This window comes from Phalaenopsis equestris, unplaced genomic scaffold (genome assembly GCF_001263595.1).
Source record: "Phalaenopsis equestris unplaced genomic scaffold, ASM126359v1 Scaffold000134, whole genome shotgun sequence".
NCBI lineage: Eukaryota > Viridiplantae > Streptophyta > Magnoliopsida > Asparagales > Orchidaceae > Phalaenopsis > Phalaenopsis equestris.
The window spans coordinates 2,836,864-2,852,463 of record NW_018164576.1 but is presented as its reverse complement, the minus strand read 5'-3'; the positions used below and the strand labels follow the sequence as shown (position 1 = coordinate 2,852,463).

Below are 15,600 nucleotides of genomic sequence, written 5' to 3'. Positions count from 1 at the left end.
TGATGGTGGTGTCGTCTAACAAACAGAGTAGGGTAGAGAAATTGGCAGTGCTTTGGAAGCTTGGAAATGTGTTCCCGCCACGAGTTATCCGCGAGGGACGGTGGAGCGACAGAGCGCAAGGGATTCGACGTCGAACTGGAGCGACGAAGAGGTAATGCGCTTAATAATTCATCGTTCGAACGTCGGTCGTGCACTGGAAGCCGAACCAAACAGCTGAGATTCACGGTCCTTCACCACGCCGCGCCAAAACCGCTCCTCCAGATAGGCCCTTAATTATCATAAATCACGTCGTTTGTCAATGAGGTGTATAATAAGATGGTGTCTGGTAGTTGACAGTTCGGAAATGTGATGTCCGGACATATTATTTTCTCCTTATATAAGGAACTGCATAAAATTGGCTAAAAAATTCCATTAAAATTTTTGGGCTTGGGTTATTTAATTCAAGTTAATCTTGATCAGAGTGAAAACTCGAGTTAATTTTTGAGAGATTAGTAATTTTCAAGTTTAATTTACTAAATTTAAAGCCTAAACATCAATTAGGTGTCCTAATAAATAAAATTAATCATTTTAAATAAACTCAATCCATGTCTTTTTATTTAATCAAATTTCCAACAATTTAATTGTGACAAGCATAAATATATAAATTTATATAACTAATGAAGAAAACTATTTGGCTCAGTTTTTATTTTATTATTATTATTAATTTGAAGAATTAGAATATAATTTAGTTGTTATGTATTAAATTTCTCGCATACAAAAATATAAAGAGTTAAATAATAGAATATATTCCTACTCAAAACTGAGTATATTTGTTCATAAGTTCCTAGTCATATATTAGGGCTGAGCAAAAGTATTTGGGCCGGTGAGCCCATTGGGTCGCACAATTTCAAACGATCCACATTATTCAAAATAGATTGTTTATTTTTTACTGAAATTGAGTGTCATTTTAGCACAATTTAAGGGATGAATTATTATTCAAGCGAGTGGATTAATTTTTTCTTGATAAATTCGTAATTTTCATACTAATTAGTAAGGCGTTGTTGATTTAAAAAATAGTTCTTCTATTAATACAATTTTTTCTAATTGTTTATTAGATAAGATAATAATTAACTCAATATTATTTTAAATATTATATATAATATATATATATCAACAATACCATTCACTAAATAGTAAATAAAAGTAAAATTTTACTATACAAATTTAGTATTTATTTATTATTTTTATTATGCAGGTTAATAAAATTTAATATATTAACCAACAATTTTCTCAATATTTACAGCGTGTTTGGGGCAGCTTATTTGGCGCCGTGCGTTCTAAAAACGTTGGATGAAGTGTTTTAAAAATCGTGGTGTAGTTGTGTTGCTTATAAAGTTATGTTAAATGTGGGCCACAGTTTCGACCTTGAGACCCGCATTTATTTGCGAACCTATTACTCGTAGCACCTCTAGGTGCCCCCCACTCACCGTTGTCGTCTCTCTCGCGTTTATGCTGCCCTAGGTCACACCTCACTTAATCGCTCCTCTCTTACGCCTCTCTCTAGTGGCAACAGGTTGCCTTTCTCCTTTACCTCTTCTCTCCAATCTATGGTGGCAATATTGCCTCTCAACTCTCTCTCTTTCCTCTGATCTCTATCTCTCTGTTTGTTTATTGTGATCTCTGTCATCCCATGGTATTACCTATTTTTTCGATGGAATGACTTTCTCTTTGTGATTTTGGCTTTCTCATTTGCGATTTGAAGTGAGAAATTGAATTTTGCAATTTTGTGATTAAATGTGATATGAAATGGGGTTTTATCTATACCTTTGATGTTTAAATGTAAATTTGCAAATTGGCGGAAAGGAATTGCTTGATTTGTTGATAGCAATGTTTTGGTGCCATGTATGTAGTAGCCTCAAATGAAAAATATGATATTGAGTTTTATATAAACTTTTGATGTTTGAATGAGAATTTGAGAAATTGCTGAATGAGAGTGTTTGATTTGTTGATAACAATGTTTTCGGGTGTCCTGTATGTAACTGCATCAAATGATAAAATTGGGATGAGATTTTATCTTTACCTTTGATAATTGAAAGAGAATTTGTAAAATGGCTGAAAGGGGGTGTTGGATTTGTTGATAGCAATGTTTTGGGTGTCGTGTATGAAATTGCATCAAATTAAAAATATGCCATGAGGCTTTATCTTTACCTTTTATGTTTGACTAAGAATTTGAAAAATGGCTGAAAAAAGGTGCTTGATTTGTTGATAGCAATGTTGTCGATGCGGAGGTGGCGGTGTACGTTGGTTTGTGTGTGGAGGTGGCGGTGTACGTTGGTTTGTGTGTGGAGGTGGCGGTGTACGTTGGATTCTTTGTGAAGGTGGCGGTGTTATGGAGGTGGTGGTTGACGTGTGGTTGTGTTTGTATTAGATGATGTGTTGGTGGATGTGTGGTGGTGGTTGTTGTGTGGTTGTATTTGTTTTAGAGTATGCGTTAGTAAATGTGCGGAGGTGGTGGTTGATGTGTGGTTGTGTTTATATTAGATGATGTGTTGGTGAATGTGTGGAGATGGTAGTGGTTGTTGTGTGGTTGAGTTTGTGTGGAGGTGGTGGCGGTGGCGTTGTGGATGTGTTGGTGTCTTGATAAGTTGGTGTGTTGAGGTGTTTGACTGTAGAGGTGGTGGCAGTAGTGATGTCTGGGTGGGGTACTATGAGGTGGAAGGGCATTGATGATGATATTGAGGCATTCATATTTTTTTTCGGGTTGCGATATTGTGGCATTTCTATTTATGTTGAATAGTTTTTTTCATGCTCTAATACATTGGTTAAGACAAAAGAGGTTGTGATGCATTGTGGGTTAAAGAGAAAAATTAATATTTTGCGACATTTGTCTCAAGGAGGTCAAACTGGAAAATGTGCTCACAACCTATTTCAACAAAAAGGTTGACAAAATATTATTAGAAAATTCAAGAAAAGTAAAGACAAAGAGTATGATATGATGCATTTAAAAAAATAAGTGTGATCAGCTAAAGAATGATTAGAAATTCTAAAATAAATTGAAGTGAGACAACGAACATGGGGTAGGATATGGTAAAACGAATGATTGATTCTTCCGAAGAGTGGTGGGCAGAGAGACTGACGGTGAACATTTTTGAAATATACTCTATTTTAGTCAATTTTTAAATTGTTTTCAAATCCAATGACATGTTGTATGAATTTGTAGGTGGTGTCTGCTACAAAAAAAATAAATACATTAGAATCAATCTTGAGCTAGAGGAGAACTTAGATCGTATGTTTGGAGGTGTTATGGCAACGAACAACAATGCATGTGCATCCAGTGAAGCGGTATTTGGTGGCATCCCCGAAAATTTAGGAGCTGATCAAACAAACGATTCCAATGAAAGCCCTAACTTGAAACTCCATGAAGTTGAGTATACGAGCCGGTCAAAGCGTCTCCAGGTTGAAAAAAAGGAAAGAGATGCTTTCCTTAGAAGCCAAATTTCACAGTTGGCAGCTTCATCCATTAATGTCCCCCACTCATCCCAAGCAACTTCCGTCCAACAAGTTATGCAAATTCTGGAAGCAAATCCAGGAATTTAGGTGGACATGTCATTGTATTTGTTCTCTATGATATTGCTTGTAGATTCAACCTGAAGAGAGTTTTTCATGACGATGGTCGCTGACCGTAGGATGACTTACCTATGTTATTTTTATGGAAGCATTGACATTTAAGGGACACTTTTTTTATTACATTCTTGTCTGACATTTTATATTTGTTATTTGTTTATTTACTATGGACATTTTTATTTGTTTATGATTTTCATGTTTATTTAGATATTTATGTTGGTTTGGACATGTCATTTTGCTAGAGAGTTTTTCATTTCTCATTATGTTTTCTATTTAATTCTAGAATGTTATTTGCTTATGTTGGTTTTGTTTATAATGTTATATGATGTAGCTAATTCATTGATACTTATGCTTTAGTCACATCGATAATGAAATATATTGATGCAATTAGAGAAAAACTCAGAAGGAAAGTTGCAGCTGCAGTGCGCTTAATGCACAATTATTATAACCCGTACATAGAGCACTCCCCTCGCATGATATCCTCATATGTTGGCGACAAATGAGTTAGGTAGTTGCTTACAGTCCACCATAACGAAATTTAACAATATGTTTCGAATGTCACAGTCGTTATTCACCTATTGTTAGACGACCTACACAAAAATTATGAACTTCATGACTCGTTCATAACAACTTCATGAAAGGTGTTAGCAATAACCTTCTACATATTATCACATAATGAATCAAATTGATGAGCTATGAAGCGATTTCACCACTTTTCTGAAAAGATTTGCAACACTTTTTTCAGTAGGATTGAATGGACTTGTCACTTTTTCTTCACAAGTCACAGAGCCAATATATTCGACATTTGAATGGACCCCATAGGGATTTCGCCTGAAGCACAACATATGTCATACTTTAAGACAATTTCTCATATTTTTTGCATTTAATTTTCATATAAACATCGTAATTATGTTACCATTCATTAACTTATTATTATTTGTTATTTTAATATTTTTTTCTTAATTTTAATAATCATGTTGCTCACTATTATGTAAAGTGTCTATCTTTATTTATAATGTTATGTACTGAATATTTTCTTTTAAAAAATATTATGTATTGTTAAAAATAGTTATATTACAAATAACATTATTATACAATGACATAATTGTCATTTGTCTAAAAAAACTACACCCAATTATTTTTAAACTGCAACGAACAAATTAATAGTCAACTTATCTGTAAAGAAACTTCTGCACAAGAGTTTATAATTAATCTGCAGCTGTCTCAAACATATCCTTAATCATTGTAGTTCTTTTAATAAAAAAATTTTAAAAGCGAATAAAATATTAATAAAATTAATATAGAACATAAAGGGGGAATTACATGCCAAACATAAGAAACAACATAATCAATTTTTAAATGAGCATTTTTAAAGTGTTTTTCAAATTTTTTATTTATAAGTTGGTTTAAAAAATTCGGTTTAAACTTATTTTAATTATTCCTACTATTCAACTATAATCATCTGCAACCAATTAGAATGGAGGGATCCAGCGTGGCAATCCAGGTGGATCGGACAGAAACACACGGAGAGAGAATCTCGACCTTCCAACAGGACACTATCCGCCGTTAGATGCAGTTGCTTGGGCGGTAATCCAAGACGTCAAATCCCTATAAGTAGTCGTCTCCCTGCTTCTGCTTTTCATTTTAGATCTCTTCAGATTTGAAGTTCTGCTTCTACGAGGGAAAGCGACAAGAAGAGAACTTAGCCGAGGTGCCTAGTTTTATTTTTTTTTCTTATTTATTTATTTATTTTGAGTTTTTGTAAGGGTTCAGTGTTGAACATGCTGTTGTTGATTCGATTTATAATGACTAAAAAGAAATTTAAGTTTAGGATCGAAGCTAGGGTTTTGAAATCTGGTGTTCTACCATGTTATTTCTTCTACTGTTTCCTTTGTTCTATGTTTTGTTTGTCGTTTCTTTTGGTCGTGATCCGTTGCATCACCTATTTCAGCAGCCCTCTTTTGTTAATTTAGCTTCCTTTCATACATTTTATAAATCACGTTAAAATGAATGTCCTGTTAACTTTGATAGCAGAGTATAACCTTTCGTATTAATTGTTTTGTTTACATGTGCTAATGGACCCTAAAAGTTTGATTTTCATGCCCAATTTTGTCTTTAAATATTCACCCTTGGCAAATTATGTAACCTTTCTTGAATCAATTCAACATACATCATAATAAGTACTGCAATAAAATGTGGCTAAAGTCTTTTGTCAAGCAATAACTAGGTCCTTTAATTTTGAACTTTATCAAAATCATTGAATCTATCATGCTATTTAACCAAATCCAAAAAAAATAGAAAAAAACAAGTTCCATTGTATTTTGTTTTTTTAGTAAACTTTAGATAAACAAATCTACAAATCAATCAAATTGATTCATTTCTTTTATTATTCCCTTTACCCTATGGAGTTTTTTAGTGGAAATGCATGATAATTTAATATCTTTTATTAAAAAAACTTTTAAATAAGATCAATGCTGCATATTGAAGCAACTTTTTAATATTAACAAAAAGATGAGATTAATAATGTTCCAACTTCATTTCGTGTATATAAAATGGTGATGCATTTTAAAGTAAAGCAACGGTGAAATTATATACTATGTGCAAATTACAAATCTAATATAAGAAGATGATATATATTTAGCTTAAGGGGTTTTAATAATTACAATTTAGTTTTATTATTTAATAAAATGATATTTATAAAATGAATCTTTTCCATCGAAGAATGAGAATCTTTATTATTGTTTTGTGGTGCAGACAACCTGTGGGTAGGGGTGTAAACGAGCTGAGCTCGAGCGACCTTAGGATTCGCTCATGTTCCGCTTCATTTAAAAATATCATTGTTTGTGTTTTGCTTGTTTATATATTGGGCTCAAAAAATTTGTTTGAGTTTGATTTGTTTGCTTATCTAGCTGAACACGAGCTGTTCACGAACAATAAGTCATTTTGATAGCCTTTAGTCACACAACTCTAAAATGTGAAGGATAGGGGCTAGATTTAAATTTTATTATTTATATTAAAATATTCATTTAAAGAGAATTTTAATACATTTTTATTGAAATTGTTTGATTAATAATTTTAATGGATTATAATCATCATAGTGTTGTGGTTAATTAAATTATTTAAAAGTAATATTTATCAATGTGCATACACACGCACACACATAGAAGTTGTGCGAACTTATGTGAGAATTTGGTAAGCAATTGCGTTATCAGTCGTAAGACTTCTCTGGCTCGGATTCGATCTTTACGAAGACGAATTGTACATATGAGGAGATGAATTCTCAAATACGCACACACATAGAAGTTGTGCGAACTTATGTGAGAATTTGGTAAGCAATTGCGTTATCAGTCGTAAGACTTCTCTGGCTCGGATTCGATCTTTACGAAGACGAATTGTACATATGAGGAGATGAATTCTCAAATACAACTCTTTAATCTCAATCAGTGTATTCTTCAAATTGTAAAGTCAGGGTCATACTGGGATTACTGTCAACCAAATGAATTAAATACTACTGCAATTAGGTAACTTATGCTGTAAATATAGAATTGAAGATTCACGAAAGAGCAGCATGTGTGTGTGTGTGTGTGCGCGCGCGCGTGCGTGCGTGCGTGTGTGTCTGTGTGTCTGTGTGTCTGTGTCTGTCTGTGTCTGTGTCTGTGTCTGTGTCTGTGTCTGTGTGTGTGTCTGTGTGTGTGTGGGGCCTAGCACATGGGAAATTGACATTTGGGCCTCTGCCAAATATCGATTTCCTTTAAAAAAAAAATTGTGTGTGTTAAAAAAAGGAATGGTTGGAGGTTATGGTATGAGCCCCGATCATACATCATGCGCACATAATTCGAGTATTGCACCCTACAATCTAGGGGAATTGAACCCTTGACTAGAGAGGGCTTACAACTGACAAACAGAGGCATGACCAACTGATTTGAATACGCGGCGCATATTTATATATACAATTTGATGATTTCGAGCCAAACAAGCTGGACACGGGTGGACAAATCTTTATTCGTGTTCTACTTGTTTATATATCGAGTGCAAAAAAATTGTTCTTGTTTGGCTCGTTTATTTCATAAGCAAAACAAGAGCTGTTCACGAACAATAAGATTTTTTGACAGTACTACTCGTGAGTAGGGATGTAAATGAGCCGAACAAGTCTCATTGTAGCCTGAGCTCGATATATAAAGGAGTTGAACATGAGTTCGCGGATAACGAGCCGGTTTGATAGCCCTACCCGTGAGGTAATAGCACCTACAAGAGCAAAAAATAACAAGAAAAATAAATCGAGGTTTCTATTCCAAATTGGCAGAAAAATAGAAAGCTTCTTTAGCCATTGCCTATAATACATACGAATAGAAGGCTCACAAGTTAAAAGTTAAAAAGTAATGAGGTATTACTTTCCTCATTAATTAACAAAACACTATTAAAAGAAGAAAGCAATTATTAAAGTATAATAACAAATTAGTAAATCAGAAATAAAATTGTTACGTGGATAAAACTGGTGGGACTCTGTTTGTCCCAAATTGTATTAGTTCCCTTCCACTTTAGAGGAAGTTGACTTGAACTCAAAGTGATGAACCTGTCCTTCATTCAGCATATCTATTTAGCATTCAAGTGGTATGTCTATTTTCACGTTGCAATTGCTGTAAACGATCTACGACATCTGTTGGGCATATCTTCGAACAGCCTCCGAATCGTTATCGGGATATCGGTTATGCCGGTGACAAGGTTTCTCCTCATCTTAGTGAAGATTTTCAAAACTTATTGGCAGTTTGAATCATTGGGGATGCCGTTGATTATGAATCGCCGTGGTGGTGTCACCCGTCATTAGTGTGGGTGCCAAAACAACTGGTATTGTTGCTGGTTTTGTAAGACCCCCTGTCCGGATTTGTTGAAGCTCTAGGCAAACTTTATGCATGAAATGCTGCAGCTCATTTGATATACCATTTACCTTTTGTTCCAATCTGAGTTGATCTTCACGCAATTACTCCCAGCTATGATTGCTGCTGTTTGTGGGGGACAAGCTACTTTCCACCATTGTAGGCTCTGATACCAAATGGTGTAGACAACCCGTGGGGTAACAACACCTGCAAGAGGGGAAAAAACTGAATACTCCTTTAGCCACTACCTCTATAAGGTATAAAAGATTGACAAGATAAAACTATAATGAGGGATCACCTTCCTCATTAATTAACAAAACACTAATAAAAACAGAAAACAACTATTAAAATATAATAGTAAACTAGTAAATAAAAAATAAAACTGTTACCAGAATAAAATTGGCGAGACTCGTTTGTCCCAAACTGCATTATTCTGTGTTCATAATGTAAACTGTGTTGGCGTAGATAATCTTAAAACCATAATTAAGTTAATACTGTTGTATGGAAGAAGGTAACCTTAATTAATAATCTTATAACTTTTTTAGTTTCATATTTTAAAACTACTTACATATTTCAGTTTCATTGTGGGATAAATGAGATGCTAAGTTGACATCGTGGCTTAGATTACAATAGTCAAAATAGTAAATGATTTTAGTAGATAAATGATTGTGGTGATATTTATTGAAAATATGCTAATTGAAGTTTAGATTTTAGTTGTTTTGATTGTATCTAACGACGGGTTAAAAATATGAATTAGACTAGAGAGAAAAATTATTATTAGAGAATTGTTAAATAGATGATGTTTTATCTAAGGTAAAAGTGTGATGAGCGGGAAATGCAAAAACATGCCGTTAAAGTTAAATAGTTGGGAATTTGCTAATTATGATTATTATAACATTTATAATGCAATTTATTATTTTTATTAAGAAAATGCATATTTGATGAAGTGAGGTGAAGTATTTCAGGAAAATTAATCTAGCAACATATTTTAACATGTTTTACTTTCACACTTTCTGCTTTTGTTGTATGATAATTCATTAAAATGCAATATCTGTTGTGCAAAATGATCAGAGTGATTTTGAATTATATATTTTTCTTTTTCCCCTTTTGTTTTTCCATGCTTAGATGGCTCGTACCAAGCAGACTGCTAGGAAGTCCACTGGAGGGAAGGCTCCCAGGAAGCAGCTTGCTACTAAGGTTTCATTTTACTATTACTATTATTGTATCTATTTTGACTCAATTATAATAGTATTGTTATTGTTTTTATCTTATCCCTTCATAGTAAAACTTCATTTTTTTTTATTTTACGTTTTACACACTTTGGTCCTATAGGCTGCTCGGAAGTCTGCCCCTACCACTGGTGGAGTTAAGAAGCCCCATCGTTATCGACCTGGTACTGTTGCTCTCAGGTATACAATTGTCATACTAATCTTGTTTTCATGTGTTCCATTACTCGTGGGTTTCTTTACGAGTAATATGTTTTTCTCACTCTCTTTCTATCTTACCCTCCAGAGAAATTCGCAAGTATCAGAAAAGCACTGAACTGTTGATCAGGAAGCTTCCCTTTCAGAGACTTGTAAGAGAAATTGCTCAGGACTTCAAGGTTGACATAAATTTATATTTATAACTTGGAAAGTTTCTTTATATGGATGCATACTGCTGTTCCACAAAGAAAGGTTTGCATAATCTGGTTCTATTTGTTTGCAGACTGATCTGCGTTTCCAGAGCCATGCAGTGCTTGCATTGCAGGAAGCTGCAGAAGCCTACCTTGTTGGCCTCTTTGAAGACACAAACCTTTGTGCTATCCATGCAAAGAGGGTGACCATCATGCCTAAAGACATTCAGCTTGCCAGGAGGATTCGCGGTGAAAGGGCTTAGAACCAAGCCTACCTCTGCGTTGAACTTCATGCTTTGATAAATTATTTTGATGTCTTTCACCTCGCTGAATTTAGGGTTTTTGAACATTGATCTACTTTTGTTTTGTTGCGTCTATGGTGCTTTGTTATCAACTATATTGGTATGACTTTTGACAGGCTTTTGACAGGGATGTTGCTGTGAAATTTTATGTAGTTTTATCCTGTAATTCTAGCAATGCTGTTGTGAATGGAATCACGAACTGTGTTAAAAATTGTTGAAGAGTGCTGATTTTTGGGTTGTGTTCTTATTGTCTGTTGTGTCAGCCGAGACTAAAATATAATCATGGAACAAAAATATATTTGTCATGGAACTCATGTGAAGAAAGTTGCGTGTTGGCAGGAGGTGAGACATTTTGTTAAGTATCCTAATTGTTCCAGCCAGGGCGATTTTTCTCTGATATTATTAGGCTTGATTATTATTATTATTTTTCAAGCTTTGCTCTTTTTGTATGGCTTTTGTTGCAGCCCATTTATTCGAGCATGACCATATTCTGATGGGCCAAAAAAAGTTATTTGGTTTGGCTTTATGCTAAGTCAACTTTTGGGAGTAAAATATGCACAACAAGAAATGAACCCTGCAGAGCTAAGATATCTACACTAGGTTCTTTACGTAGAAAATTTGTGTAGTGTTGAAGCAATGACTGGATTCACTTTAAGAAATGAGTTTAGCTGGTTTTTTTATGTCACCAACAAATTAAGGGCTGATCCGTAAACATTCTCAACTGTTCTTCGAAATTACTACCAAATAATAAAAAAAAAAGAAACAAAGCTTTTAAAGCAATCCAATCCTCTTCAGCAGTACTCCATGGCCAATGTCACCTTCCTTGCAAAGATCTTTGAAGAGGCGTGTTATCGGAGCTTTTCTCTTGAACTTCTTGAGAATTGTGAGTGCTTCTAAAGTTTAAGGAAAGAAAATTTTAGCGAAAAACTTATCAAAAGAACAGTTAAGAATGCAAAGGTTAGCATATTTAAGACTTATCAAAGGATTCACTTTAAGAATGCAAAGGCAATCCAATCCTAAAAGATGTCGTATTTTTTAAGTCTCAAAACACTTGTGAACAGTAACTAAGTTGCAGGATGCAAAGGTTAGCTGGGCAACTTGCCTGGTTTCCTAGTCATCGCTGTTTATAGAGCAACCAGAAGCAGCTCCCCACGTCAATTCATCAGATCTTGTTTTTTACCCCATGAATCGTTGTGCGTAAATGAATGTTTCCTTTCCATGATCTTTGACAATCTTAAGAGCTTGCTGGTATGATAATCAAATCTTCCGTAACCAATTTATCTTTCTTCAGCCAAATTCGGTATACCAATCAGCGCAGCCTCACCTGTCAAAATACTTTTGCATCGGGTATAACAAAATACGGAGCAGAATGAAGAAAGTGCTGCTCTATTCATAATCTAAAAGCATGACATTGGGCCTTTGCATATATTTCAGGTAAATCTAGTTCATTCACTGTGCTTCCTGATACACTTTCTAATTCTTTCGAAACTCGCCTTTACCTGGCTGAAGCCGGTCCAAGTCAGAAACCTCAATCACGGAAACTTTCCATCTGTTTTCATAAAATCAATGAATCCATAGTCTTAACCCTCTGTTCTCTATTTCATCTATACGTAAATGTAGTCTGATACATCAATCTCAGCAGCATGCTTCCTTATATGCAATCGAATACATTCAAGTTCAAAATGAATCCTTTCAATATCTGAATGCGATGAATCTCCCACCAAAAAAACATGCACTTTATTAGAAATCTCAATCCAACTGTTGCCCGGTTGTTTTTTCACTCCACACCTGTTCATCAGTTCCCTCACTTTACTCGCCTGTTCCCACATTCCACCTGCGGCATACATGTTTGAAAGCATAACATATGCCCCAGAGCATTTTGGATCCTGCTGCAGTATCTTTTCAGCAGCTACTTCTCCTAGTTTTAAATTTCTGTAAACGTGGCAGCCCCCCAGCAAAGCACCCCAAACTGTACTGCCCTTGGCTTCAAACGGCATCTCTTTAACAAGCTCCCAAGCTTTATCCCACATTCCTGCCCTGCTCAGAATGTCCACTATACAACCATAATGTTCAGGCGTTGGGGCTATCTCATATCCAGATACCATTAGATTAAACCAGTCTAGGCTCTCATCAGCCTTTCCTGAACCTCTACAGCCTGATAGGAGACCAAGAAAAGTTAACCCGTTTGGTATAAATTTATTTGCTTCCATATCCACGAAAAAGGCCATCATTTTCTGATACAATCCGTGTTGTGCAAATGCTGCAATTATGGTATTCCATGAAACCAAATCTCGATTCTGCATTGTTTGAAAGACCAACTCAGAATCATCAATGCTACCACATCTGCTATACATACTCATCAAGGCATTACATAAAGAGATATCAAACTCCAGCCCAGACTTTATGGATATTGCGTGGCTTTGCCTTCCTCTCTGTAGTAAAGAAAGAGCAGAACATGCTGTTAATAAACCAATAATGGTTGCATGATCTGCTCTCATGCCTGCTTCCATCATCTGAACATGCAGTTTCAGCGCTCTTTCACCATAGCCATTATGGGAGTATCCTGCAATTCATGATGAAACTGCTTATCGGTAATTCTAATAAGATCTGAAGCTAGAAAACATGAGCAATCAGTTCTTCAAATTTTCACTGAAATGCTTTGTTTTTTATACCGGCAATCATGGCATTCCATGAGATAATATCTTTGTGCAGAATCCCATCAAAAAGGGTTCTTGCAGCTTCCACCTTCCCCTCTTTACAATATCCAGTGATCATTGCAGTGATTGCGACCACATTCTTCTCCCGCATCTGAAGAAAAAGACATTCTGCTTCTTTAAACCTCCCATTCTCGACATACCCACTAATCATGGCAGCCCAAGACACCGAATTTCTTTCAGGCATAACATCAAACAGCTGCCGAGCACAATCGATCTTCCCGTCGCGAGCGAACCCATCGAGCATTGCTGTATAAGAAATCACATTTCGGTTCGCCATTTCCCCGAACAGCTTCTCTGCTTCGTCCATCCGATCAAATCTAACAAACCCGGATAACATTACGTTCCAGGATTGCAGATTCCTGTCGGGCATCTCGAGGAAGTAAGCAAAAGCTTCGTCTACGAGGCAGCTGTGGAGGCAGCCGGCAATCATGGTGTTCCAGGAGACAATATTCCTCTCGCGCATGGAGCTGAAGAGTTTCTTGGACTCCGACAGGTTGTTGTTCTGCCAGTGAGCTGTGATGATGGCGTTCCAGGAGACGACGTCGCGGTTGGTCATTCTGTCGAACAGGTTGCGGGCTGCGGCGATTTTGCCGGCGCGACCCAGGGATCCAATCTCGAGGTTGTGGCGGGTGATCTCGCGGGGAGAAAGGGTGGTGATTTGAACGGAGAGGTGCCGGAATTGGAAGAAAGATGGGAGTTTGCGCGAGTTTCGCATTTGCAGGACTTTATCATATGCCGGGCACGTTTGGGAGGTTTTGCTGTGTTTTGAAATATACGGATTTTAAATTTTAGAGTATTTGATTAATGGTAAAATTAAAAATATTATTTTGATGAATTTAAAAATTTTAAAATAGCATATTTTGGATGTATTTTTAAATCGCTTGGACTGCACGAATTTAAAATACATTGTCCACGGGGACATTCAGCACATAATAGCTCTTCCTTCGTAATGTTTCAGCATGGGAGCCAAAGTCAGCCTTTTGCCAGTTCTTCCAAACAATATAATGAGCTCTAGGATAAGAGAGCCATATCTCATCAAGTCTAATCTAGTTAGATCTTTGCCTGTCGGTTTGGACCGCACCAACGAGTAAAAGTGGGCAGTGATCTGAAGCTTTGCGGTTAAGATGCCTGACTTGAGCATGCGGGATAGCTTGGCAGGCTGCGGTATTGACCAGAACACTGTCATGCCATACCCAAATTTTACTTCTCCCTTGCTTATCGTTGCTCCATGTGAATCTTAGGCCATGAAAGTCATTAGATTGCATAAACTCCTCCATTTCTTGCGCTTCAGTAGTGAAATGAAAGGGTTTGCCGCCTTTCTTGTCATCTTGGGAAATTATACAGTTGTGATCTCCCACAAGAATCATAGGGATACTAATATCAGAAATTGATGAGATACTTTGCCATAGTTGTCTTCTAATATGAAGGTCTTTGCTTGTATACTCCACAGCCACTAACCAATGACTCTGTCCCGAAGTCTTGATCCAGCCAACAATGCATTGGTCATTTTGCATCAAAACCTTGAAATTGGTAGAATCTACGCTATAGAAGGAGAATGTCAACCTGATTTGCCTCTTGCCGGTTGGTGTAAAAACTCCCAATTAATGCCAATAAGTTTGTCGATATCCTTTGGAGAACGAGGCCCACCATCTGTACATTGTCTTCAAGGACAATATGCTTGAGATAGTTCTGACAATATTTTCATTATCCCAGTATTGAAGTGGTAGGTGAGGAAACTGGACCTAAACCGAGGATGAAAGACCTCGCACAGGGACAAATTAGAGGGTCCATCAATCCATACCAATAACATCTCTAGCAACAATCCACTACCCTACACACAACACAACATCTCATGCTTCCGATGTTTCAAAATTACTTATGAAACAGTCAGCACTAACCATAATCAAATGAAAAATATCAAACTAAGACCATTCCATATCAACTCAACCTTCAGCAGATGGATGGGAAACTTTTTGCCCATCAATTTACCAATGTTGACCTCACTTTTGGTTGAGGTCTAGAAATTTCTTTAGTAGCCTAGGTCTAGCTATAGGACTTTCCTACTGACTAGTCTTAGAAAACTAGAAAAGGTACCCTCACCATTAGAAACTCAAAACTCTTCTCTTTACTCAACTTGAAGTTCCACATATTGGTCCTAACCTCTAGCACTTAGTAGGTAAGATCATTATGAGGGAACTCAAGGAGAGATTAAATGATTGACTACTTGACCTTAGGATTGACCCTGGGTGTTGGTTTGGAGCTAAGGTACACAATCCCCTCACAATACCCACACCATACCCTCACCATACCCTCACAATACTCTGGCTAAGACCAATATATGGGAACCCAAAATGGAGATTTCATTGGTCCATGACTCATTTAAAATGGTTCTCTACCCAATTGCACTTGAAATGCCCAACTTGGCCTTTTGCCCCTAGGCACCTCCAAATTACCTAACTGGCCCTTGGGACCCAAATTTGGCCAAAATT

At 36.3% G+C, this 15,600-nt stretch overlaps 2 protein-coding genes across 2 annotated transcripts; one reads left to right on the top strand and one right to left on the bottom strand.

Annotated features, from left to right (window-relative positions):
- The first annotated feature begins 5,220 nt into the window (after positions 1–5,220).
- On the top strand, positions 5,221–10,638 carry LOC110021334 (histone H3.3). The gene is made up of 5 exons (XM_020719784.1): positions 5,221–5,314; positions 9,603–9,674; positions 9,810–9,886; positions 9,990–10,080; positions 10,185–10,638. Exons 2-5 carry the CDS (start codon positions 9,603–9,605, stop codon positions 10,353–10,355), a joined length of 411 nt encoding a protein of 136 aa, XP_020575443.1. The 5' UTR covers positions 5,221–5,314; the 3' UTR covers positions 10,356–10,638.
- An 860-nt stretch (positions 10,639–11,498) lies between these two features.
- Positions 11,499–13,864, bottom strand: LOC110021332 (pentatricopeptide repeat-containing protein At4g02750-like). Its single transcript, XM_020719783.1, has 2 exons — positions 13,067–13,864; positions 11,499–12,957 (listed from the first exon to the last, which is right to left on the bottom strand). The coding sequence occupies exons 1-2, from the start codon at positions 13,824–13,826 to the stop codon at positions 11,999–12,001; spliced, it is 1,719 nt and encodes a 572-aa protein (XP_020575442.1). The 5' UTR covers positions 13,827–13,864; the 3' UTR covers positions 11,499–11,998.
- Between the last annotated feature and the right edge of the window lie 1,736 nt (positions 13,865–15,600).

What these genes read in the sequence shown, in the direction of transcription:
- LOC110021334 (XM_020719784.1), top strand. Translation starts at nt 9,603, where the DNA reads ATGGCTCGTACCAAGCAGACTGCTAGGAAGTCCACTGGAGGGAAGGCT. An exon ending in GGAAGCAGCTTGCTACTAAG is followed by an intron (nt 9,675 to 9,809) that starts GTTTCATTTTAC and finishes TTGGTCCTATAG; the next exon opens with GCTGCTCGGAAGTCTGCCCC. An exon ending in CCTGGTACTGTTGCTCTCAG is followed by an intron (nt 9,887 to 9,989) that starts GTATACAATTGT and finishes CTTACCCTCCAG; the next exon opens with AGAAATTCGCAAGTATCAGA.
- LOC110021332 (XM_020719783.1), bottom strand. Translation starts at nt 13,826, where the DNA reads ATGCGAAACTCGCGCAAACTCCCATCTTTCTTCCAATTCCGGCACCTC. An exon ending in ATGGAATGCCATGATTGCCG is followed by an intron (nt 12,958 to 13,066) that starts GTATAAAAAACA and finishes CATGAATTGCAG; the next exon opens with GATACTCCCATAATGGCTAT.